Source organism: Mauremys reevesii, linkage group 3, assembly GCF_016161935.1.
Source record: "Mauremys reevesii isolate NIE-2019 linkage group 3, ASM1616193v1, whole genome shotgun sequence".
In the NCBI taxonomy this organism is placed as follows: domain Eukaryota; kingdom Metazoa; phylum Chordata; order Testudines; family Geoemydidae; genus Mauremys; species Mauremys reevesii.
In genome coordinates, this window is record NC_052625.1 from 36,722,148 (window position 1) to 36,748,890 (window position 26,743).

At 42.6% G+C, this 26,743-nt stretch overlaps 1 protein-coding gene across 7 annotated transcripts in view; it reads right to left on the reverse strand.

The window, feature by feature from the left end:
• Positions 1 to 656: 656 nt before the first annotated feature.
• The window catches only part of HAAO (3-hydroxyanthranilate 3,4-dioxygenase), an 87,476-nt gene continuing 61,389 nt past the window's right edge, over positions 657 to 26,743 (reverse strand). For 5 of the 7 annotated variants that reach the window (XM_039532800.1, XM_039532799.1, XM_039532801.1 and 2 more), the window contains exons 8-11: positions 17,358 to 17,503; positions 16,309 to 16,377; positions 15,008 to 15,090; positions 12,320 to 12,777 (exon numbers count right to left, since the gene is read on the reverse strand). In XM_039532800.1, the coding sequence (XP_039388734.1) occupies positions 12,699 to 12,777; positions 15,008 to 15,090; positions 16,309 to 16,377; positions 17,358 to 17,503 (377 nt within the window). In that variant the 3' untranslated portion in view covers positions 12,320 to 12,698. Of the gene's footprint in view, positions 736 to 12,319; positions 12,778 to 12,800; positions 12,928 to 15,007; positions 15,091 to 16,308; positions 16,378 to 17,357; positions 17,504 to 26,743 lie in introns of those variants that run through there. The other 2 variants (XM_039532802.1, XM_039532803.1) reach the window with 2 other exon arrangements.

Genomic DNA, 26,743 nt, shown 5'->3' on the forward strand with positions numbered 1-26,743 from the left:
TGGAAGAGCTACTTGCCCCTTTCCCAACATCATCTTCTAAAGAGTTTGACATAGGATAAATGAAAGTGAGGTCCTAGGGACTATGTTTATTTGAAGACAACTCCATAAGTGAATTAAGGAAGCTAGTTTTAACTCCTAATTCACTGAAACATTATTTTCACAAGTTGTACTTTTACATTTCTGTTTGTTAGACTTCTATAAAAAATGAATATGGGTCACATTATTGGTATAAAATTCCTTCCTCTTATATTACCTCTTCTCTAACAAACCTGATCCAATTACAAAGCACTCAAACAGATTCCAAAAGAACAAGAATTATTTTCTTAATTGTATTTTCATTGCTGTCCTAACTCGTGCTCTAGAGGATGGAGCTAGGGTGTTCTCAGTGGTGGCAGATGACAGAACAAGGAGCAGTGTGGGAGGTCTAGGTTGGATATTAGGAAACACTATTTCACTAGGAGGGTGATGAAGCACTGGAGTGGGTTACCTACGGAGGTGGTGGAATCTCCATCCTTAGAGAGTTTTTTAGGACCTGGCTTAACGAAGTCCTGGCTGGGATGATTTAGTTGGGGTTGGTCCTGCTTTTGAGCAGGGGTTGGACTAGATGACCTCCTGAGGTCTCTTCCAACCCTTATCTTCTATGATTCTGTGTCCAGCCAGTCAGTCTCCTTAAGGTCTTACCATCCTGGAAGCTGTCACTTTTCCATTGAGCAAGGTTAATAGCTTCTAGTAGTGCTGCAAAGACAAATGTAGCCGTAACCAGAGCAGGGCTGGTGCAAGGATGTTTCGTGCCCTAGGCGAAACTTCCACCTTGCGCTCCCGCCCGTGTCCCTGCCCTGAGCCCCCTCGCGGCAGCTCCTCCCTCTGCCCTCAGGCATTCCCCCCACCCCAGCTCACCCCTGCTCCACGCACGAGCACCCCAAGCACGCCATCGCTGCTTCACTTCTCCCACCTCCCAGGCTTGCGGTGCCAATCAGCTTAGGTGTGCTCGGGGAGGAGGCGGGGCAGGGGTGAGCTGAGGCGGGGAGTTCCCCTGCATGCCGCCCCCCCCCTTATTTGCTGTAGGCAGCCCTCCCCGCGCTCCCCTGACCCAGCTCCCTCCGCCTAAATGCCGGCAGCGACCGGGGCGGCCGAAGATCCAGCCGCCGCAGTTGCTGTCAAAGAAAATGGTGCCCCCCAAATCCCAGCGCCCTAGGTGACCACCTAGGTCACCTAAATGGTTGCACCGGCCCTGAACCAGAGATTTCATAATAGAGTAATACTTAGGCTGCTTTAATTTTGTCTTGTATTGGGTTTGCAATTAGAGTAAAGCTACAACTCACAGGACATTAGAAACAGCACATTTAACTTGATATACCCTGTGTGTGTTTAATCTAATTTGTCTCCATGTGCTGAGCTTTTTCAACCAGTATGATGTTCTTTAGCTGTGTGGTGGGGTGGCGTGGGGGGTAGGAGGAAAAGATTCGAGCCAAATTCTGCTGTCAGTTATTGTAGTGTAAATCTAGGGTAACACCATTATGACTGAACATAATTTGGTCCAATATAGATACAAAAGAAAATCATTTATATGCAAAATGATTCAAAATTTGTATACGGAAAATAAATAGTTTAATGAAACACTACAATGATGTGCAAATACTTGTAGAAAATAAACCAAGAAGCCCAGTTTCTCAGAATATTTTAGTGTGTGTGTGTGAATCTTGATGCCTGTGAAAAATACCAGTTCTAGTGAGCAAGGAGAGCTGAAGATGGCTGTTCCCTGGCCCATGTGAAATATAATTTATTTATCTCAGTCCAGTTCCCAGCAGACAGTTGTCCACGTAATAGAAACCTGGCACACTTCTTGACAGCCTCAGCCAAGAGATCAGTGATGAAATGAGCACGGGGACAGTACTAATGGTGGATCCCTCGTGGTCAGGTGGAGACCCATTGGTAGGTGTGGGGAAGCTTTCACTGCCACTTAGGTTTTTTATCCCTGTGTAGACATACCCTATGTCTGGCTCGGGTCAGTTGACTCGGGCTTGTGGGGCTCAGGCTAACAATTGCTGTGCTGTTCAGGCTTGCGCTGGAGCCCAAGCTCTGGGACCCTCCCCCCTTGCAGTGTCCCAGATCTCAGGCTCCAGTCTGACCCTGAGCAGCACAGCAGTTTTTTAGCCCCACAGCCCAAGCCCCTTGAGCCCAAATCAGTTAACCTGGGCCAGCCGCAGGTTTTTTATCCTGTGTAGATGCATCCTTAGAAGTCCACACTGCCTGTTCTGTGGATTAAAAAAAGGACTTCCCTCTCCAAGGCTATCATTCTGGCATCTTTCACCAGCACTGTATTCACTTTTAAAACTGTGTGTGCATAGGCTCCCCTGCCAGGCTTTCTGAGCCTGCATCTTGCTTCCCTCTGGAAGAGTGGAAGCTTGCAGGGAGAATCAGTGCTGCTGTGGAATACATTTTTTTGTTTGCCTGGTTGTAGCTTTGTTGCTCCCAGGATATGGGAGAGACAAGATAAATAAGTTAATCTTTCACTGTAAATTTCCTATAGGTTAAACCACCTCCTGCCCCTACATGGCATATTTCTGAGGTTCTGAGGTCCTTTAGGTGGAGCACCCTGCAGTCACCTTGCCATGCTGCTCAGCAATGTTCTCTGCTTTTCCTCTTGTCTGGCAGTATATGTGGATGGAATGCATCCAGCCCCCAGAGAACACATAGGTAACTGCTCCATCAAAGCACTTCAAAATACATCCTATGTCTGCCATAAATGTGGCCTTTGCTATCAGTTCTTTCTATCTCTTATTAAATTATAATGCAGCAAATGCGATTTGAGGAAAAAGCTTAACATGTGCTCTGGCATAAAACTTACTGGTACTTAGAGAAACTAATTATTAGGTGAAGATGCTCAGAATGCCATATATACTCTGTAACACAACGTATGGCACACACTGTGGCACCCAAACAGGAAAGAGGTAAAGGATTGTCACAGATCCAGAGGGTCAGAGCTATGGCCCTATCTTTGGAGCAGTCTCTAGGAGGAACCTTCTCAGTGTGCCAGACCCTCAAGGGGTCTCACACTTCCTCCAAAGTAAGCCACATGGCTTCACCACCTCCTTAGACTGGATCTGTGGGTCTGCAGAATCCCTGCTTCATACCATGAGCTTTGTTTAGTGAGTCCATCTGAGACAGACCCCAATGGAGACTTGTACACTCTTCAGGGATGAATGTACCTTGCTAAGCATTTTCAGTGACATTTAGTGTTAAAACAGTAGGGTTTATTATTAGTAGAGTTTATTACTATGGTTTATAAATCATCTGCCACTAGCAGACAATACGTACCCCCCCCCCCCCACACACACATCTCTCGCCTTACAGTAAAGCTGGTCCAGTAGTGTTCAGCAAACAGCATATTGAATTTTGGTCAATTTTTGGTTGTCTCCTTTGAAAATCAATACAAATTTTACCAGATGTATTTAGTATCTGAAAATGTTTGCTGAATAGTAAAAAATGAACAATAGGAATCTTCATGGGTTTTCTGCAAAATGTCTGGGCTTGTTTTTATTTTGTCATTTCAAATTTTTCACCAAATCATGCGTGTTTGTTTCTGGTCACTGAAGAGATGACCTATGTCCTCTAAACTGGAAGCATACCTGAAAGAGGCTCAGTCTCATAAGCAAACTAGGGAAATGTGGTCTCTGATACTTACTATAAGGTGGGTGCATAAATGGTCGAAATAACATAATCAGAGGGTGATCAATGGTTCACTGACAAACTGGGAGGATATATCTACTGGGTGCCAGTGTTTTGTCCTGGGTCTTGTGCTGGTCAATGTTTTCAAGAATGACTTGGATAGTGGGGTGGAGAGTATGCTTATGAAATGTGTGGATCACACCAAGTTAGGAGGTTTGCTAGCACTTTGGAGGACAGGACTAGAATTCAAAACTACCCTGACAAACTGGAGACTGGTCTGAAATCAACAAGAGGAATTTCATTAAAGACAAGTGTAAAGTACTGCACTTAGGAATCAAAAATCAAACGCACTAATACAAAATAGGAATAACTGGGTAGGAGGTAGTTCTGCTGTTATCGAAAGGGCAAATATAATTCTGGGGTTTATCAATAAGGGTATTGTATGTAAAGCGTGGGAGGTAATTGTCCCACTCTACTCTGCATTAGTGAGGCCTCAGTACTGTGTCCAATTCTGGGTGTCATAGTTGAAGGATGTGGGAAAAACTGGAGAGAGTCCAGAGGAGAGCAACAAAAGGTTTAGAAAACCTGACCTGTGAGGAAAGGTTTAAAAAAACGGGGCATGTTTAACCTTGAGAAAAGATGACTGGGGGGAGGACTAGATAACAGTATTCAAATACATCAAGGGCTGTTATAAAGAGGAGAGTGATCAATTGTTCTCCATAGCCACTGAAGGAAGGATAAAAGTAATCAGCTTCATTTGCAGCAAGGGAGATTTAAGATCCTTTAGTTAAGCTATGGAATAGGCTTCCAAGGGAAGTTGTGGAACCCCTGTCATTGACTAACCCAGTCCTGAAAATCGCTAATAATCTGTCAGGGATTGTTGAGGTTTATTTGGTTCTGCCTCTGCGCAGGGCTGTGGAAAAGACGAACTCTTGCGTTTTTTCCCAGCCCTACATTTCTATCTTTCTAGGACTGTGGCTTTGATTCTATGCAAAAGAGGGAAAAGGATCAGTTCTCTTGTTTCCTCTTATTGGCCTGATGCAAAACAATGATGTCAATGGCAGTGTATTTTGGATCATGCCCTTTGTGGCTACCATGGTGTTTTAATTTATCATCACCTCTAGCATAACTTGTATCTCCCCATGTCACACCTTCAGTTTGCTGTTATAGGTCCATGCTGGTTCATGGCTGCAAGTGATAACTGAAATCTCTGCTCATTTTCTCTTTCCTACGGCTCCCTGCCCAACTGCTAACAAGCTCTCCTCCTTTCCAGTCCACAGATGCATTGTTGAAAGACAAGGTCAGTACAGCCAGCAGCACTGAAATGAGCACACAGCTTGTTAAATCAAACAGGTGTATTCACACTTCGAAGCTATTTGTTTTGAATGATGTAGTTCACCTTCATAGCTTTGGGAATAAGCCAACACCTAAGGGTTTGAATGGAATCCAAGCCTTGTTTATGGAGCTTTTATTTTAGATACATTCAATTTCATTTAACACTCACCAATTCCTTCCCAGAGTGAAGGGTAAGAATGACCTGGGGGAGGGTGACTGAACTCCGAAAACTCAGTTCAGACACTCACGCTGATGTTAAAATAGTGGTGTTCACCCAATAATTGCCCGCTGGATTGTTCCTGCTTGGACTTTCTTCTTCTTCAGTACAGGAAAGGTTCCCAACAAGTGTAGTCATCCTGTGGGAAACTCTCTGCCAGACTAAGAGGTAGACAACCAGTGGTCCTACAGTCTCATAATAAACTTACCAAAGCAGGACTGTGTTTTGATTACCTCCACTGTATATTGTTTACCAAGACACAGATACCGATGGCACTATTATAATTGATGGAACCTCTGCATCTGATTAAATGTATCCATTCTATTGTTCCTTTTGTGTTTTTAACTTTATTATGGCAAAGTTGCTGTGATGATGTATCCCCTAATGCTTTACAGGAATATAACATAACTGGAATATATTTTATGCTACATGTGCCATGTAACATATCTCTTGTAAAGATTATGGTCTACTGAATCTATTCATCCTATTTGTACATATATATCATGTTTGTACTTGAAGTTATGGATATTTGCTGTATACTTGATTTCTAAGTAAGTTTTGTAAGGCACTTGTTCAGCTTCTTTAGAATGGGCGCTCAACTTTGCAAATTCCAGTCAAGAAGCACTTAAGGAACAATGGATCTTGGAATGCTCCAATCCACATAAGATGTCTACTTGAGGACATTCAAGGTAGCATGTGAACAATGGCTGCTACCTGTAGTTCTGAGTCATGCCTGGATGTGTGGCTTGCCCGTGTGACTCCAAAACTCCATCTTGGAGCTGGACTTTGCATAAGAGAGAGGAGAGGGTTTCCACCCACAAGAGAGAGGTCTATTTAAACCTGTGGGAGACCCCTCCATTTTGTCTTCAGCTGGCTAAAGACAGCCTCTCCACCCCCAGGATACTTGAAAGAAACTGAAACAAAGGACAACAACAGAGGCGTGTGAGTGATTGCTGGACCCAGACTAGCAGGAGACTAATCTGTAAAAGGAAGTTTACTGGAACTGGTGAGGTGTTATTTGTATTCAGTTTCTTAGACATAGACTTGCATGCTCTATTTTATTTTACTTGATAATTCATTTTGTTCTGTCTTTTACTACTTGGAACCACTTAAATCCTATTTTCTGTATTTAATAAAATCTCTCTTTTTACTTATTAATTAATTCAGAGTATGTGTTAATACCGGCGGCGGGGAGGGCAAACAGCTGCGCATATCTCTTTCAGTGTTATTGAGGGTGAACAATTCATGAGTTTACCCTGTATAAGCTTTATACAGGGTAAAACAGATTTATTTGGGTTTTAGACCCCATTGGGAGTTGGGCATCTGAGTGTTAAAGATGAGAACACTTCTGTTAGCTGCTTTCAGTTAAGTCTGCAGCTTTGGGGCACGTGGTTCAGACCCTGGGTCTTTGTTGGAGCAGATGGGTGTGTCTGGCTCAGCAAGACAGGGTGCTGGAGTCCTGAGCTGGCAGGGAAAGCAGGGGCAGAAGTAGTGTTGGCAGTTTCTGTGACCCAACCCGTCACAGTTACATCTTACATTATTTGTTCTGAATCAAGTTAATAGTCAAAGAATATGGATAAAAATTCTGGCTTGCTGGCTAGTGAGCTATCCTCCTCTGAGTACTCTAGAGAGGGTGACCAAATTTCTAAATACCTGTGCTCTTGTTTGGCATTTCTCTTGTGTACGTACTTGGCATGGAAGCTGTTCCCTTACAAGAACAGTTCGTATTTTATTCTATCACAGTTCCATAGGAGGAGGGGGTCCAATTTTTCCACCAATGTGCAATACATTTTGTACTTCCACTAGCTAGCTGCTAACACTAAGAAAGGAATTAATTTTGTCGTTCTGTTTCAAATGCTAATCCTTGGCTGGAGCATTAAGTAAGCAGGTTGGGCATCTCTAGGAAGCTGACATTTTGTTATCAGATGAATCTCTTTAATATTTTCTGCCCAAAACCATCTAATTCCTGGACACAACTACCATGTGTGCAAGTATGTTCCCCTTTCCCCTCAGCACCTCCAATAGAGCACCTCCCTAGTAGCAAAAATATGATGGCTCTTAACTGGAGTCAAATGCCGTCTGTAAAGGAATTTGGAGCCTTTATTGAGTCTGCATTTCCTTTGCAAAACTTATTTGCTATATCACCAGTTCAATTTTTCAATGCACTGCTGTCTTTGGAATTCTTAGTATAAATTGTGCCAGGTCTATTAACTGTAAACGGCTTCAGTTGTTTTTTGTGTGTGTTTTTTCCCCCTCTTAACCTCTTGAAATTATAAATTGAAACTTCAAGCTTTATATTAACATCTGCCAATTTTTAAATTAAGTCTGGCAGTACTGGATGCTTCAGATCTGTCCCCAAACTATAAAAGCTAAAGTACAAGTACTGTATAAGAGGTCACATCTACTGGAAGTGAAACACACAGGCTTTATCTGTTACAAGCTTTATATTTGGCTTTCTGTCTTTTAAATAAACTATTTTTAAATCCAGCAGTCAAACTAAGACATCTGAATGAATGCATTATTGCTCTGGATGAGAATTATACAATTCCAATCATTCTGTTTTACTCAGATATACCGAGGATATCCTCAAATTTTTCATTGCAACTCCAAACCAGGTACTAGCTGTTTCTGAGTGACGGTGGTAATACTTTACTTTAATAGAGCAGGAACATGGGGGAATGGTGTTCCCACGCTTTTGACCTCCCGTGCACTGTACATTTGGGGTCACACTGCAGGGTGGACAAAATTTTATTCAGAAATGCACTGGGGGCCACTCTGGTATGGGTGGAGTACCTGCACTTAGAAAATCAAGGTTATACACCCTCAGTTGGTCACAGAATAGGAACAGAGCCAAGATCTCCTGAGTCCTGACTCTCAGCCTTTTTGCTGTAACCAAAGTACAACACCGCTTTCACAAAAAGAACAGGAGTACTTGTGGCACCTTAGACTAACAAATTTATTTGAGCATAAGCTTTCATGGGCTACAGCCCACTTCATCGGATGCATAGAATGGAACATATAGTAAAGATATAGATATAGATATACACAACAAGAACAGGAAAAGTTGGGAGTTGTCCTATCAACTCTAATGGGCTATCTTGATTATCACTACAAAAGTTTTTTTTCTCTTAATTAGCATCTTAGAGTTGGCACAAACTAGCAAGGCTGCTGCTCTGAAATTTATTTCAGTGCTTGATCCTGCAAAGGTGCTGAGCATTCCTGTGAAGTGCTACATGTCCTCAACTCACAAGGATTACAATGGAAGTTGAGGCTGTTTAGCACCTAGCAGGCCCAAGTACAATATGGGGGGAGAAATAGCTCAGTGGTTTGAGCATTGGCCTGCTAAACCCAAGGTCAATAAGTTCAATCATGGAGGGGGCAAAAATCTGTCTGAGGATTGGTCCTGCTTTGAGCAGGAGGTTGGAGTAGATGACCTCCTGAGGTCCCTTCCAACCCTGACATTTTATGTTGAATCCTTTTTCTAACTTTGAGTCAGGCCTCCATCAAAAACTCAACAAAATCAGTGGGAGCCTTGCTATTGACTTCTGTGGGTTTTGGATTGTGCCTTTAGACTTGCTGAATGTCTTTGATTGGCTAGCTCAGTTTGTACTTCCACTAGCTAGCTTGGTTGCATCCTGTCTTTGCAGCCATCTTTGTTTCTGAGATATAGTGTGAAATTTAACTCGCCCTTTAGTTACTCCTTTTAAGTCAATTCAGCTTATGCATTTACTTTGAGTCTGACCAGCTCTTATTTTGAAAGTTGTGCTGTTAAGGAATAGTTCCACCACTATTTGTGTCTTCAATTAGAAATAAACCATGATTGACAATCTTAACGACTGGAACTAATTTGAATTTGTTCCTTCAAATGCAGTCTAGGTTGGTAGCCACAAAAACCCCAGAAAAAAATCCGTGTAGGAAGTACAAGCTCTTATGAACACTGCAATGTTTTGTAAGAACCTCTTAAAATGCATAGATAACTCAATTTCTCTCTTAATGTGAATGGGAAAGTTGTTTTCTATGCATCTGTTCCATAAAGCGAGTGTGGGTGGGGAGCTGAAAGCACTGTACAATGAGCATTTTTAACTCTATAAAATGGGAGGCTACTTCTTCCACTATACAACATTTAGGCCATATCTTCTCTACCACTTATGTCTGTATAACTTATGTCACTCAGAGGTGAGAAAAAAACACACACTCCCAAGCGACATCATTTACACCAACATAAGCACCAGTGTGGACAGTGCTATGTCGGTGGGAGAGCTTCTTCAGCCAACATATTTGCTGCCACTCGTTGGGCGTGGTTTAATTATGTCGAGGGAAGAGCGCTCTCTCCTGCTGGCATAGAGTGGCTACACGAGAGATCTTACAGCAGTGCAGCTGCATCGGTACAGCTGTGCTGCTATAAGCTCTCTAGTGTAGACATAGCCTAAGAGTAAGACCTATTAACCATGTGTGAGTAAACCTACAGCTCTTAGCGTGGAGGAGGACAAAGATTCTGCTACAGTGCAGATTTTCTGAACACTGAGCCGACTGGTCTGATATCCTACTTCGGGTAGGGTCTGCAACCTGACACTTCAGAACCCAGGGATAGTCAATTATTTTTTTTGTCAAGGTCCAAATTTCTTGGTCAAGGTATAGTCAAGGTCCAGACTCCAGAGAAGAAGAAAATGAAAAAATAAGTAGTAAATAAAAAGGTTTGGGGGCCCATTCAAAGGCATCTGGTGGTCCAAATTTGGCCCACTGTCCACCTATTGACTACCCCTGCTTCAGAGGAAGCAATAAAATTCACCAATGCTTGTATTGTTGCTCAAGGAGGAGGACTTCTTTCCTGATCCTTTACAAGTGACCAGTTTATGCACTGAAACATGAGGTTTGGTTACTCTTAACCCAGTCATAGCTCAAGTAAACATGTTCTTAATGATAAAAGTATCCAGTGCTTTTTAAAATCAGGCTCCACTATTTATCAGTGAATTCTACATGTTGCACAGAGAGTGATTTCTTTTTATTGGTTCAAATTGTACTGCATTTTAATTTCACTGGGCCAAACATATGCTTCTCCCACTGAAGATTTTCTCGCTGTGCCTGTTCCAATAGACTGGAAAACGTTGGTGAGTACTCGTGACTTCCTTATTGTGCCTGAGATTACTCCTTTTTATCGCAGTGGTTGCTTAGTGGGACCAGGCTGTTATGATCAGATGCTGATGTACAGTAGAATCGTGCCAATCAGCACTCTTTCTAATTGTTCCCACATTTTAACACATTTACTTATATAATTAAGACTTAATTGGACAACTGGTATAAATGGCATAACTCCACAGACTTCAATAAAGTTATACTAATTTGCATCAGTGGAGGATCTGGCTCCATTGTTGGTATAAAAGAAGACTGAAGTAACTTCCTTATATACTTGTAAACACTATAATGAAAATAATGTAAAACATTACAATATCTAAAAAGGTACATACAGGGCTTAATCTTTCTCCCAGGCTTGAGCAGGCTCAAGCATATTTTATTATCTTGCTTTACTTGTTTGATAACTCAAGTCCTGATCCTGCCAGCTGCTGAGCACCCTCTGCTCCTGCTGACTACAATGCTCGACACCTTACGGGTAAAACCCTAATGCTAATCCTGTCTGAAGACGGTGCCAAAACTCCCATTGACCTCAGTGAGAGCAGGAGTTGTTCCTTACTCACTGAGGAGATAGTCCTGCAGACGCTTAACCATGTGAATAACTTTAGTCACATGAGTAATTCCAATGAATTGAATGGGACTATTCATGTGGTTAAAGTTACTCACATGTGCAAGCACAGCAGGACTGGACCCTAATTAGCCAAATTCAATTATTCACAATGGGTCTCCCAGTTGTGAGTGGGAATTAGTTAGGTTCTGCTGTACTCTAATGGAAAAGCTTCTAGAGTGAGCCTTTCACAGGAGTTAAGGTTAGTCATTCCATCTGACATCTTCTCCCCAAAGGAATGAATAATAGCATAAAAGAGAGATGACAGCTCAGTTTAATAAGCCCTGTAGGTGGTAGGCAGAAATACTGAAACTCTATAGGCAGGAACAGTCTGTTTTTAATTTACATTATTAGTATAATTGCAAAAATTCAAGCTACAGTAATTTGAGACTTTCACAAACATACAAATGTTAAGATTTGGTAACACCACCTTTCTCACTAACTTGTTGTTGAATGTTTCAGTAGTAAAAGGATCCAATATGCAGGCCCATGTAAAATCTTTGAGACCCCAGAGGAAACCAGTGAAAACCACTTGTCATGCCCGATATTTCCAAAGTTAAAATCAAGTGAGGAGTAGCGGACGGTATCCCTTTCAGGTTTCCGAAAGAATAGCTGGTCACTTTAAAATGAGATTTTGACATTTGGAGAACTAAATCCAGGCCTGTCTGTGTGCTTTAGAGTCCTATTGCCACAATATCAGTTGATATACATACAATACTGTATGTTGTATGAAGTATTACTTGATATGCATGCTATGTTCCCTACCAGATTTGCATAGGCTCAGGTCAAGCTGTACTGTTATCTTTATGATCTCTTTTAATTTACTTGAAAACATGAACATCAAGGGTCAGCTACAACTGCAGTCTCTGAAGGGGTGTTAGGGGAGCCCCTAGGACCAGCCCCTTCTTATGCCACAAAATGGCGAGTGGGGACTGGGTGATGGCCTCATTTCCACCCCACTGCAGTGGTCTGTACAGGACTGTGTATGTGACAGCTGCATATCTCCCATGTGCACCAGTGAGCTCACAAAATGATTGTAACTTAAAGGTATGGTCTAGCTCTAAATCCTTTAATGTAGTCACAGTGGGCCACACCCATGACTCACTGTGGGGAACCGTTACTCACATGAAGTCCTTGAGCTACTAGAAGAGACTCCTATTTGGAAAAGTCTTTAATTTGCTGTAATTGGGATTCATAGGTTCCAGGGCCAGAAGGGACCACTGTGATCACCTAGTCTGAGCTCCTGTATAACACAGGCCATAGAACTTCCCCCAAATTCCTAGCACCAATCTTCTAGAAAAACATCCACTCTGGGTTTAAAAATTGCCAGTGATGGAGAATCCATCACAACCCTGGGTACATGTTCCAATGGTTCATTACTCTCACTGTTAAAATTTACACCTTATTTCCAGGATGAATTTGTCTAGCTTCAGCTTTCAAGATCAAGTATATAAATCTGTATATTTGGCTGCATTACTTTAAATCAGTTTCACATTTCTTTTGGAATAATGAGTGTTCTGAGTTTTAAGCAAATAGCTCATAGTTGTCAGTTTATCATGCAGCATATAGTATACATGCTTTACATTTAATTGGATCTATTGCTTGAAACCAAAATTTCATTGTAATCTTTTTATTAGACCTGTAATTCAGTTTCTGAGCAGCCCTGTCAGCAACATCTTAAAAATTATCTATGTGGGATAAAGTTTTTGATCATCAATGTTTACTTTATGTTCCCAGAAATTAGGCATAGGGTCTTTTGCGTATTGGGTCTTGAGTAATGTAAAGAGCAATGCATCCTTCCGCTCTCTTCCAGTGGTACCTTCAAAAATACAGAGAGAGATCATATAATGTAAATATTAATGTATTTGTAATGCAGGGGAAAATAATGGGGCCTAGTTCTGATCACACTTATGCTGGTCTCATGCTGGTGTAATTCCATTGACTTCAGTGGAGTCACTCTTCACAGACACTGATATAAGAGAGGTCAAAAGTGAGTTTAGGAAGCAAGACACAAATTAAACCAGATGAAATATTCAAGTAGGTAAAGGACTACATTCTGCTTTGTTACATGGGGGTAGCAGCAGAGTAACTCCACTGAGCACTGAATTTAGTTAAAAAAGTCCAGATCTGAACCAGGATTTCAAACACCTAAAAGTTCAGGAATGTTTGCATCTGGTATTGTGGTTTAGGGCCATCTCTCTTACTTACTTATTTAATGTCTATTACAGTATTGACCAGAGGCCACAGTCAAGATCATGGTCCGGTGTGCTAAATGCAGTCCATATGCATAGTCAGAGAACCTCTGCCCCAAAGAAACTACAATTAAAAGTCCTAATCCAATATGATCTGCCTGGGTGGACCTTTTCAACCAGGTTTAATCCCACTGACTTCAATTGGATTCTAAATGGACCCACTCTCATTGATCACATTGCAGGATTAGAGGCTAATTTAAGACAAGTGGGTTCAAAAACCATAGGAGGGTACAGTAGAGGGAGGAGTGAGTGAGTGTAAGAATCACATGTTTATAGAGAATAGTTTGGAGACAGCACTGTATTGTCAGGACAAAATTAAAAGCAGTCACTTTAGAGTTTGCTCTGCTTTAGTAGACAAACAAAATGAGGCCAACAGTAGTCATGGAAAACAGCATGTTATATGGTCGAAGCAAAATGATTTCAAAGCCAAAACAATCCTGAGTCTGTAAAGAGATGAAATAGAGGCTCTAACAACATTTTTATACCTCATTTTTCTATAAATCTAAGAAATTATAGTTACTATTTAAAAAAAAAATCTTCATGGCACTAAAATATTTTGTAGGTTACAATATAAAGACAATAGAACAAGATCATACACTACCAGGAAAATATTTAATCAAATAGATGGCATATGCCAAAGGGTAGCAATATGCTGTGTAGCACTTGTTATAAAACAAGGTAAAGGGGGTATGGGGCCCTCTGGCAGAGTATTTAGTGAAATACTTAGATGTAACTTCTTATAGTGTTTTGGGTGGAAGTGGCCAGCATGTTAATAGAATTATAGATTTTTGGCTTAATTAACGACATTGAATGTGATTTTTTTTGTGTATACTCTGCTGTTATCTATCACAATGACTCTGTATTAAATCCTATTTAAAACATATTTAAAAGATTACTAAGCTCACTAGATAAGTGGCCTGACTTTGTAGTTCTGTGCACAATTAGATGGTTTCAAGTCTTCAGACAAGGTTTATAGTGTTATGGGATATTAATATAGTAAATCCAGTATCAGAAATATTTTTCTTGGGCTGTGTTCCTCCACAGGAAAGAAAAAGTCATCACTATCATCTTCCTGTACCCAGCTGTACCTACCAATGTGCATGCATTATCCTTTATTTTTTGAGGAGGGGTGCTTTCTCTGCTGGGTGCCTGTGTCACTTTTCACAAGGGTTGGCAGGAAAATGACATTCTTCCAACTAAAATACGTTCCATCTTCCACTGGAAAACTTCTCACCAACTCTCCCTTGCAAATGGCTTGTCTGTCAGCAGCCTACTTAGGGATGGCCGTGCCATGATCCCCTTTCCTCACCAGGATAATGCACATGGGAGAGAGCTGTGCTCCTGAACTGGCATCCAGATAGGAGGTGCTCATATACACCAGTTAGATCTGGTCTCATGCTCAGGAAGTCCCCTTCTGAGGGATATGGGCTCTGGCTCCCCACCACCTTACCTGTACACACATTTTTTTTCTGGTTGTTCCACTGCTTTTACTGAGAGCTATTTTCTCCCCCTGACTCAAGAGGGGATCTAGACTGACCTGTCAGCGCCACCACATTTCCTCCTCAACATCCCTTTGTTTGAGTAATATTGCCTAAGCTGATACTGTATTCATTGGGGCTATATTCTGATGTGCCAGTTGACACACACCCTAGTAGGTAGCAAATGAGTCTATTTGCTAGAAGTTTTGTGCAGCTGCCTTGCTCAAATAGGCATGTTCACAGGTCTCCTGTGTATCCCAGTATGGAACTGGGGCTTCTGTTGCCAAAACCATGCATAGAACCGTTGTTCCGCACTCACCTAGACAGGGCAGGGATGAGCAGGCTGTCGTCAGCAGCTAGACTCAGTGTTTTACCATCCATAGTAACAACAGATGTGCCTTCCTGAAAGACAAGAACAAGTAGTTGGCTTTTAATTCTTCATGTGCTGTCCCTGGCAGAAAGAAAAAAGGAAAATCTAACATTTCCACAGAAATAATGCTTGAAAACTGCTCCATCCTACGTGGACTTTGTTTAAACTTTAGTAGATCTTCCCTGCCTGACAGTTAGCAACATTAAAAACAAGGCTTCACACTTCATAGTCCCTCCGGTTCCCCATAGCTGATTCATTGCAGCTAACCTAACAGCCTGCTGATCGATATGCCTCCCTGCAAATCACAGGGCTAGACTCCGGGAGTATTTTTCAAACTGCTTTTTTGAGATTTGAAAAGCAGTTCATAAGTCAATGGAGAGCTGACAGAAATTACTGATAGGAACCCATTTATACTGAAATGGACTCATCACTATCCTGTCAGACAGCGATACTTTGAGACGCCAGACTCTTGCCAGCATTAACAAGGTCTTGCCTGCTGTATCTTCTACCAGCAGTTCACACAAGTTCCTTTTGAGGGTTTTTTGTTTAAAATTAGCATTTGATGGTCAGTCCCTGCAAATTTAAACAGAAGAGGAACTAGTGGGACTATCTGGCAGCCTGCCTGACTTATGTAAATGGGAACTTTTCTTCTGTTCTCTTTTCTGCTGAGCTGCAAATCATCTCTGCTTTGTTTTTGGGATCCTTTAGGTTAGTTCCTGTCTAAGGATCCCTGCTCTAAATTAAGGACTGCTGAGCCTTAGTGCCTCTACTATTTCACTTTCAAGTAGACAAGTTGTTACACAACCACGCAAATCAACTTCAGAGCCCTATCTGATTCCTCCATGGGAAGGACAGAAGTCCATGTGTATAACTAGGTCAAGTGCTCTGTAGGGCCAGGGGAGGGACAGCAGAGGAGAGATTGCTACAGCCCATGGTACATCCTCCATGGATCTGGGGGAGGGACACTGGAAGGAATCTAACCCCTATCCAGGATGTGGCCAGGGATGCTAATGACCCCCCGACCACTCCACCATGGGAGAGGAGGAAGAAGGGTTACTTTTCAAGCACTGATGAGTGACTGTTGGTTTGAAATTAACTCACAGGTGATTCCTGGGCTAGGGAGTCGTTTTAGAGAAGGAATCAACATTTTTTTTTTTTTTTTTTGCCCATGGCTAGGAAGATTTCTCGCAGAGTGAGCTGTTCCAGATCTAAATACAAACCCACACTTAGTCCGTAAGCATGTCGCTTACCAGCTGCCATATCCAGATATCAGCATTCTTTTTGCTTCCTTCACTTACTCCTTCTCCATAGACTACAGCCTAAAACATAAAATGGGGGAAAGGTCGTGGATTTTATCCCAGGGACTGAAGTATATGTAAATCTTCCTACAGTATGTAAAACATTTTATTTTTAGGGGAAGTGTTTGTAGAATGCGAGATTATTTTACGTACACTGTTGGAATTCACATTACATTTGCTAATCTCTTAAAGATACCTACTGATAAAAGGAGAACTGATCACACCTGCCACTCCTTATGCTCCTCCATATACTCACTTATCTGTTTCTTTTGCCTCCTCCCTCTCTCAGCTTTGCATCTCTATTCTTGCCACTTCCTACTCTTGGAACAAACACCCTCTCTTCCTGCCACATGGGGCCTGATCCAAAGCCTGTTGAAGTCAGTAGGATTTTTCACAATGACTTCAAAGGGCTGCAGATCGGGCCCTCCGTGTCCTCCTTTTCCTCCTCCAAAGCTTTATTATTCCTTCTGTTTGCACTGATCTCTCTGACAGCACTTCCATGCCTTCTGTCACTGGAACTGTCTCATATCTCTGAGTGTGATTCTAAGTAATCCAGGGAAGACATGTTACTTTCTACATGCTTTGTAGAGGACTGTGTATGCTGAACAGACACCAGATGCTAACAACTTTATTCTCAAGTGGGACTGCATTTGAACTGGTGATCGAGACATGAAAGGCTCCTCCACTGCTGATCCCCTGAATCAACCAGTCCCTTATCCTCCCCTAGTTTATGATTAAAGAGAGAAATCACATGATTAACAAATCAAAGTTGGCCTCAGTGCCAAGAATATTATCTGAAATGAAGAGGGTATAATGAACAATTTTTATAGCATTTTGCTACTTATTAATTTTACGTAAGAAAAAAGTGGGGGCGATTATCAAAACAGATATGGAAATGGTTGCCTAATTCCTAGTGATATCCAATGGGAGTTGGGTACCTGACTGCCATTTGTGGTTTTGAACATTTTTCCATGTCTCTTGACAAAAATAAAAGCTTCTACCTCAGTCTCAAAGTTGTCTCCAAACATGGTCAAGGATTTCTTCTGATTTATTTCTCCACGATGATCATTTAGCCAGATTTGGAAGGAAAATGGATCCATGACTCTAGTGGCATTTAGTGGGAAAGGGGTGTCTTTCAGGAGATCATCTGTAACCAAAGCAAAAGGTTAATAGTAATGAAGCTCTCTTCCACTTGATCCCTGCTGATCATTCTCAATGCCTAAGCAGTTGTAAACACAGATGTTGGCTGATGAGGATGCCAATGACAAGTAATGTGTGCTGTTATAGAATCTTAATTTTGTATTTGATTTTATGGATAATACTCATGTTTCTGTGCACTGACGGAATAGCACTTTCCATAATATGGCTGGTGAATTATGTTTCCCATATGGTTAGACTGATAACAAGACCAAGCACATCGGTTTTATCCAAATCAGGGCTTGTAGCCTTCTTTCAATCTCTTTTCAAAAGTGGTTTGCATGAACACATGACACAGTTAGGGTATTACAATTATATTCAGATATTATGCTATAGATATACAAGGGATCAAAGCTTGTTGCATATTTTCTGGTAGCGGGTTATTCATTCCCTTTCCACACTGGTCCCTAAAACCGGTAAAATCATGCTGATAGGCTGATTCTCATCTCTATGACTTCAGTATGACCTCTATGTAAATAAGGCCTGTTTTTCACATATTCAGCAATGAAATTCTCTTCATTTCCTCTCCACCGTGTGTTCTGAGGCATTATGAAGGTTGAGTTGACAAGAGTGAAACAAATCGGTTAGCACAGTCTTAAATTTAATAAAGAATCTTTCTCATGATATTCATGCAGCTGTAGTTGGCATTAATTTCCAGTAATTCTCCTTCATAATTGGTCTATTTTAAAACAGCTAGAAGGCTGAATGCAGCTTCAGTTTTGCTAATGAGGTTCAAGGTTTGTCTTGTGTTGCTGTTATTTGAAATTAACTTCAATCATCCAAAATTATTGGAGGGCTGGAAAAAAAATGCTGTACAGCGAGACTTTAAAAGCTCAAACTGTTTGTTATCAAAAAAGATTGGACTTGATTATGATATAGAAGTACCTACATGGGGACACAATAGCTGGTAATAAAAGGCTTTTTAATCTAGCAGAGAAAGGCATAACAAGAACCTGTGATTGGAAGTTAAAGATGGACACATTGAAAAATTTGTGCCTAATGTCTAACTTGACAGAGAAGGTGAATAACCATTGGTACAAACTACCAAAGGAGTTGGTGGATTCTCCATCTCTTGATGTCTTCAGGTCAAGATTCGCTGCCTTTCTAGAAGACATGCTTTAGCCAAACACAAGTTACTGGGCTACATACAGGGGTAACTGGGTGAAATTTAATGGTCTGTGTATTGTGGGATGTCAGACTAGATGATCTAGTGATGAGGGATAGCTCAGTGATTTGAGTAGTGGCCTGCTAAACCCAGGGTCATGAGTTCAATCCTTGAGGGGGCCATTTAGGGATGTGGGAGGGGAACAACCTGTCAGGGACAGTTCCTGGTCCTGCTAGTGAAGGCAGGGGATTGGACTCAATGACCTTCAAGGTCCCTTCCAGTTTCACCCATGAGATAGGTATATCTTCCATATATATATATAAATATGTTAGATGCCTGTAAGTCTTCCTCTGTCAGTGATTTCACAATTCACTGCACTGCTGTGCACAATATCTCTTGACACTTAATGGAGCATAGTAGAGCAGTGCAGGATCCATCCCTTCTCACAAAGATGCTGAGGTGCACAGCAGAGAAAGGCCATTGCAAAAATGCCACAAAAGGAAGCTGGAAGCCCATGGAGTGCTAGGGGACAAAGCAATGCATCATGGGACATTTAGTTAGGTCCCAAGATGCATCATGACCCACTCCACCTTCCCACAACAGAAGGTCTCACCCTTCACTGGGGGATATGTACCCACAATGCATTGCTCACACTGTCAATAATGGTGCCCCCAATGTGGACATCATCTGTTGCCAGAGGAGGCTAGTGTGAACAAGTTTTTCTGATTTTTATTAAGTCAATTTTTCAGTGTCAATATAAGTGTAGTCGACAAAACTTGGTAGCATAGACAAAGCCTGAGTCCCAGCACAGATAATGTTGTGAGTTTTAGAAATGCAGTTTCATTCTGTTGATTATATGATGTTCTCCTTCCTTTTTTCTAGAAATTACAAACCTCACTGAATGTGTTATCACACCATGGTATCTTGAATGTAAATTGCCACAATTTTTTCCCAAAAGGCCATCTTGCATATGAGCCTTGTACAACAGTTTTTATGAGCAAGGTCAGTGCATGAAATGCAATGCACTGTATTGAACACGCAGTTTAATGGATTATTATATGTATCAAACCCCTTTCAGCAGCTTTTGATCTAGAAACATCCTCTTCTGTCATATAAATTAAAATCTCTATTATATCAATGCACGCTGAAGTAAACAGGTTAACAAAGCTCCATTTATAAGCAAACCATTTATTTTTGTAATGCTTCTCTCCATTATATAAAGTGTTAACACCAAAAGAAGGAATCTTTTGGTTAAGCCTCTTGTTACTTAACATTTATTTTAGCAAAAGGCATCTTATTCTGTCTTATCCAGCTCTATTGCTGAACAATTTCATTTTTGTAAAACAAAACAAAGCAGAAAAAACCCTAGAAATGGAGTGAAAAAACCATGAGGAAAAAAACATGGCAATAAATCAGTTACTTTAAGGTGGGACCGCAAACACTAAGAATTCATTCTATTTGTATGGTTATTGCATTGTGTCACTACAGGGCAGAGTAAAGATTGTCTGGGTGCCTTAACTGTCCATTTTCATACCTGAATGTGTTTGGATTTCTTTTAGGTTTAACTAATTTCCTAGGTTCATAATGCTCATTTTTGGGATAATTACCACATGCATATAATGTTCTTCATCCTTAAATTATAGATATGAATTCTCAACTTCAGCTGCATCTTAACATAGGCTTTTTTGGTTGGGAATGTATGTAAAATATTTTTATAATTCATATCTACACATAACAGCAGAGAGAAATTGAAGACCTTCCACCATGGTACTTAGTGCAATTAGTATTCTAATTGATTTTTAAATGTTTTGTTTGGTTCACAGTAATAGTCTGCTTTATTGAGCACTATTTAGATAGCTGAGTTATTTCCAATGTCACAGAACATATGGCACTATTTAACTGGGAAAAACTTTCTGGAGCTCAACAAGTGGCTTAGTCGTAATGCTCCCTATCATGGGGGAGACCTGAACATGGGGCCAGTGTTTCTCAATCCAGGCTGATATGAGAGGAGAACAGTGAGGTGTATCAGCAAGTTCAGCTCCTCTTGGGACATTACTTGGCAGTGACACACTTGGTTTCCAGTTGTTAAGATTCCCAGTGAGAGGCTTAAAAGGAAGTACAGTGCTCTTGGCCTGGAGGAATAGTAGCAATAGTTTGAGGGTAAGCATAGAGATAGTTTTAAGCAAGGGAAACTGGGGGTCTTTGTGGGTTTAAATGACGTGCAGAACCCTGCAAGGAGAAATCCCCTACCTTGTTTGTTTTTCTAAGCAAGAAGGGGAAACTGATCCAAAAATGGAAAGAGTCAGGGTGAGTATGGGCCCAGGAGCCGATTATAACCCAGGATCTGCTGCTCACTGATTGTGAGGCCCGTTTTGCCAGCCTTACTCATGCTAGTGTCTCACTGATGGACTCCAGTGTGGCGGCCAACAGGGTGTCGTAACTTATGGTTAAAGGTAAAGGTAATAATTGGAGATATACCAATCTCCTAGAACTGGAAGGGACCTTGAAAGGTCATCGAGTCCAGCCCCCTGCCTTCACTAGCAGGACCAATTTTTTTGCCCCAGATCCTTAAGTGGCCCCCTCAAGGATTGAACTCACAACCCTGGGTTTAGCTGGCCAATGCTCAAACCACTGAGCTATCCCGCTCAGGTTGGTATACACCTGCAGCAAAATCACTGCCCTACCCTCTGCCAAGGCAAGTGTGATGCAGGGAAGGGATTGTGGTTCTGAGGGGTTGTCTCAGGCCAAAAGAGGCTCAGTCTGGGGTGTTGCCACCTGTCCCTCTTGCTTGCAGCTGTGCCGAAAGGCACACTGTAGCCCTTAACCAATGGTTTCAGTTAAATCCCATATGAGATGGACAATAATGTTACTTTCAGTCAGGGAAACTTAGATTCACAAAGTACTTAGGTGCCTACGTCTGGGTCTAGGCATCCAAGTCCCAGTTCTAGGCTCCACTGTAATTCACAAAACTCCTGCTGAACTCTGTAAGTACCTAAACTTATTTGGCACCTACGTTTTTGCAGTAAATAGTTCCTTAGGCGCCTGGGCTTCTGCCTCTGGGCATGCACTCTAGGCATCGCTCTAGGCATCCGGTCGCCTGTCACAAACCAGGGAAGATGGGCATTCAGCCACCGAACTCACGGGATTGGTTAGGCCTGCTCTGAGGCTGCCTACTGGATCTGGCCCCTCAGGTGAGTTCAGACAAAACAGTGGAGGAAAGGGAGGGAGGTAGAGGAGGAGGAGGATGACCTCTTTTGTAACTTGTAGCCAATGGCTAGGGTACTCACTTGGGATATGGGAGACACCTGGTTCAAGTTCCCCCTACATCTGATGAGGAGAAGAGAGTTGAACAGTGATCTACCTTTCAGGGGCATTCTGATGGGTGGGGGGCTCCCTAAGCCTCTGTTGAAGCTGTTGAATTGTGGATAAATACTTTGGGGCATTTGGGCCAGAGAGAGACTGCACAAACATGAGTGACTCTATAGCATAGTGGCTAGAGCACTCATCCAGGATGTGGGAGACCCAGCATCCAGTCCCCCTGCTCCAATGACTTTTAATTATTTATCCACAGTGGAACAGCTTCAACAGGAGAGATTGAGAGAGCCCCACATTGCAGGCAAGGTAAACAGGCATTTCATTACAACCTAACAACCAAAGGAACTGAGTGTCTCTTATCACCCAATGGTTTTTGTTTTGATAGGACTGATTATGTTTATGGACGGTTTGTTCTCTTGCTTTAACTCATTTCTAAGCAAATGGGTCTCTTGATACTTCCTTAACATTTGATGTGCTAATGGCACTATGAGACAAGTAGCAAACACAAATGAATTTATTGGGGGCAGTGGAACACACAGGCAAAATGTAAGAAGACAGTACTTTCAAACTAGACAGCCAAAAGCATTAGTATATTTATCCCCCAAATGCCATATCATTAAGTGGAACATCAACTCTAAATATTTTCATACATGTCCTAATATTGAAGGGCTTCATTTAAAGAGTTTAATAGTTAGGTCCATTTTTATAGTTCATTACTATTAAATATTCATACTGTAAAATTCAGTGTTATAAACTCGCTGTGCTTTTTTACAGCTTTGGCTGATAAAGTGTGACAATATGCTAAACTGAAAAAACCATCAGGTTTACTGAATGAATTTATAAAAGAAAATGACACTTTTTGGAGCAGGTCAGTTTCAGTTAAACAATGAAGACTGAGACTAGGTCTATGTGGCTTTGCAAAAAGGAATTGGTTTCAAGAAACTTCCATAACTTCAAATCCTTGCATGTGGGTAGTTCCAGTCTGTCCTTCCTTCCAGCTTGCACTTCAAAGGAGACAGGGTAGGGCAACCTCTCTTTCTCCACTGAATGGGGCAAAGGGTGTGCGTGCTTCAAACTGTAAAAGGCTTCAGCAGGGATGAATGGCCTACAGTGTCTCAACACTCTGGCAGGCATTGAGTCTGTGGCCTGGTCTACACTACACAGTTAGGTCGACATAAGGCAGTTTATGACAATCTAATCATGTTAGTGTCTACACTTGTCCTGCCGATGCAAGTGCCCTACTACACTGACATAATAATTTCACCTCCACAAAAGGCATAGGGCTTGTGTCGGTGTAGTTAGGGTGATGCAGTGTCTGTAGATACTGTGTTACTTACATCCGCAGTCAGCACTCTTGTCAACAAGAATGCTGGGCAGCTAGAGCCCAGCTGACCTCCGCTCCCCTGGAGAGCTGGGCAGCTGGACTCCGCTCCTGGCTGGGAACTGGGGCAAGAATGGGCCCCGCTCCTGGCTGGGAGCTGTGAAATTGACAGGGCTGCCCAGCTCCCAGTGAGGAGCGGATAGAGTGGTGGGGGCAAGAAGCTGAGGCAGCTGGACCCCACTTCCCGGGGGCCAGAAGCCCCAGGAGGATTTTCCCCTGGCATGGAACGGGGAGGTTAGAAGCCTTGGGCGGCTTCCCCCCAGTCCTGGGGGGGAACAAGGAGCTGAGTGGGGGGCAGCCTGCTGAGGGTCCATGAGCCTGTGGGGCAGCAGGGCTTCTGGCAGGAAGCTGCCAAAGGAGATGAGAGCCTGGGCTCTCGGCTCCCTATACTGCCCCTCTTAGTGCTTCTGGTGAGAACATGTACCACCAACCCAAGGAGGGTAGTGTGGACATGCACCACTGCAGTAATTACTGCGGTGACTGTAAGTCGACTTAATATAGATCGACTTACATTTTTAGGGTAGCCGTACTCTGACTGAGACACGTTGACTCTGGGAGCTTTCACTACTGCCCTCTGCCTGCACGCTCACCACTTTACTTTCACCAGGTTTACATGCCTCAACTTTGTCATTATTTGCATCAATAAGTTGCTGTTTTTCTGGTTTTATTGAGCTTCTTTAGCTATTTGTACAGCAACAATAGTGTGTTTAAAAATAAATATCACAGCACTTCAGTAATAGCATTGCTAATGCAGGCCATTTATGTTACTTTAAAATCAACATCACTCTGACTGAATGGGAGGGATTAGTCTACAGATAAAAACAAGAAGGAGCCTGGTAGCACCTTAAAGACGAACAGATTTATTTGGGCATAAGCTTTCGTGGGTAAAAAAACCCATTTCTTCAGATGTATGAAAGCTTATGCCCAAATAAATCTGTTCGTCTTTAAGATGCCACTGGACTCCTTGTTATTTTTGTGGATACAGACTAACACGGCTACCCCTTGATACTAGTCTACAGATAGAAGAGCATCGATCGAACTACATCCAAATTTCTAACAACTTCACATTTCAAGGGAGGATGGTCTGGGTCTGGGTTTTTGTTCGGTCCACTATAAAATATACACCATTTGCAAAGATTAGTGATTTTTGGCTGCCCATCTTCAGACACCTGAAAGGAGCCTGATTTTCAGAAAACAGATGCTCAGCAGGTCACTTTAAGGTATGGCAAGTTAGTCATCCAAAAACTGCAATACAACAACAACAACAAAAAGCAGGCCCAAAATGTGGATTTGGATGGGTTTGACTCTGGGTCACATCCGAGTTTGAAATTTAGATCTGGGATTTTACTTCAAGCCTTTCTCTAGTTCATCTGAACCTTGTTTTGGTTTCTGAGAGCTCAGATCCCCTTGACCTCAACCGAAAACTTTAAATAAAAATATTGATGAAAACAGTAATTTTTGCCCTATTTTGGGATTTAAATTATGCCAAACCACCAAGTCTTGCATGGTTTTCATCCACCACTAGCCTGGGAGTACTAACAGTTCAGGCTAAGCTTGGGCCTTTTGGATTCTGTAACCCGGCAAAAACTCGCCTCGTTATGGGTTTCATTACAAAAAGCTCTGCATGCAGCTGACGCAGAGTCCAATTCAGCCCTGGCACAATGGATGCATGTTCTAGAGTCTTCAGTGGGACCTGCATTTGTGTGCACCAGAGCTGAATTTGGTTCATACTCTCCACTGGCCCTAGAAGCAAGACTTGCAAGTTCACTCTTGCACCCAAGTGTTCTGCATGGCCTTTTCTGAGGCCCTGTCCCACCCCTTCTCCAAGGCCCTGCCTCCTGCTCACTCCATCCCCCCTCCCTCTGTCACTCGATCTCCCCACCCTCACTCACTCGCTTATTTTCACTGGGCTGGGGCAGGGGGTTGGGGTGTGGGAGGGGATGAGGGCTCCAGGCTGGGGCAGGGGGTTAGGGTGAGTGGGGGGGTGAGGGCTCTGGGTGGGGGTGGAGACTCTGGGATGGGGCTGGGGATGAGAGGCTTGGAGTGTAGGAGGGTGCTCTAGGCTGGGACCGAGGAGTTCGGAGGGCAGAGGGGATCAGAACTGGGGCGGGGGGTTAGATTGCAGGAGAGGGTTGGGTGCAGGCTCCGGGCAGCGCTTACCTCAGGCGGCTCCTGGAAGCAGCAGCATGTCCCCATTCCAGCTCCTATGTGGAGGTGTGGCCAGGCAGCTCTGCATGCTACCCGGTCTGCAGGCACCGCCTCTGCATCTGTAGGGCCAGAGCTTGGGGCGGGGCAGGCTGCCCCTACACATAGGAGTCGGAGAGGGGACACGCCGCTGCATCCGGGAACTGCATGGAGCCACAGCAGGCAGGGAGCCTTAGCCCCGCTGTGCTGCTGACCGGACTTTTAATGGCCTGGTTAGCTATGCTGACCAGAGCTGTCTGGGTCCCTTTTTGACTGGGCGTTCTGGTCGAAAACCGGACACCTGGCAACCTTACTGTCTAAGTGAGAGCAGGCTTTGGGTCATAATGCTCTCCAGAAACTCCACATATCTGTGTGCTGTGCCCCTCCCCCCCCAAACCATACCCCCTGTGCCAGGGCTTGAGGCGGGAGGTTAGAAGACAGCCTTATGGCTGTCTTCTCTGTGCTTGCATCAGAGCAATTCTCCTGCAGCTAGAACAGAGGTTTTTATGCTTCTCTGGCCTTTCTATCCAGCAAAAAGGTGCTGGAGTGGAGATGGGGAAATCACACCCTTTTACTTTACAGTTTGCATCTTCATTACTTTTTTGTTAAATTTGCATTCATCTCCCTCCACCTCTTCTTAACGAATCTGTTTAGCTATAATTCCATAACTTGGCATATGTTAAGGTTTAATTGTTCCTGCTAACAATGGGTTATATCCTAAGATTCTCTACCCAGATATGTAAACCTAACTCCCCAGGCACAAGCATATTTCCCATAAACACTAATATCTTTAAATAATGTACATAACTCGAGACAGCTGCATTGTAATTGATGCAATCAAACGCTATTCTAGGCAGATTATTTTACTGACAATGTCAATTAAATATCTAGGCTAATGTTTTCAAAGTGGGGTGACAACTAAAATAACTGTTCTGATGATCCAAGGTGCTTGAGTGTTCAGTTCTCAACCTCAATTGAAAAAACAAACCAACCTGTCTTTTCAGGACAGCACTTGAGCACATGTTTAACTTTAAATCAGTGCAATGGGTTTTAAGCACATGTCTAACTGCTTTCCTGAATTAGGATGGACTTAAACATGTGTTTAGTGATTTCCTGAATCAGAGCCTCAGTGAAGTCAGTGGGAGTTGTAGGCGCACAATACCTCTGGAAATCAAACCACTTCATCAAGTGCCTGAATATGGTCT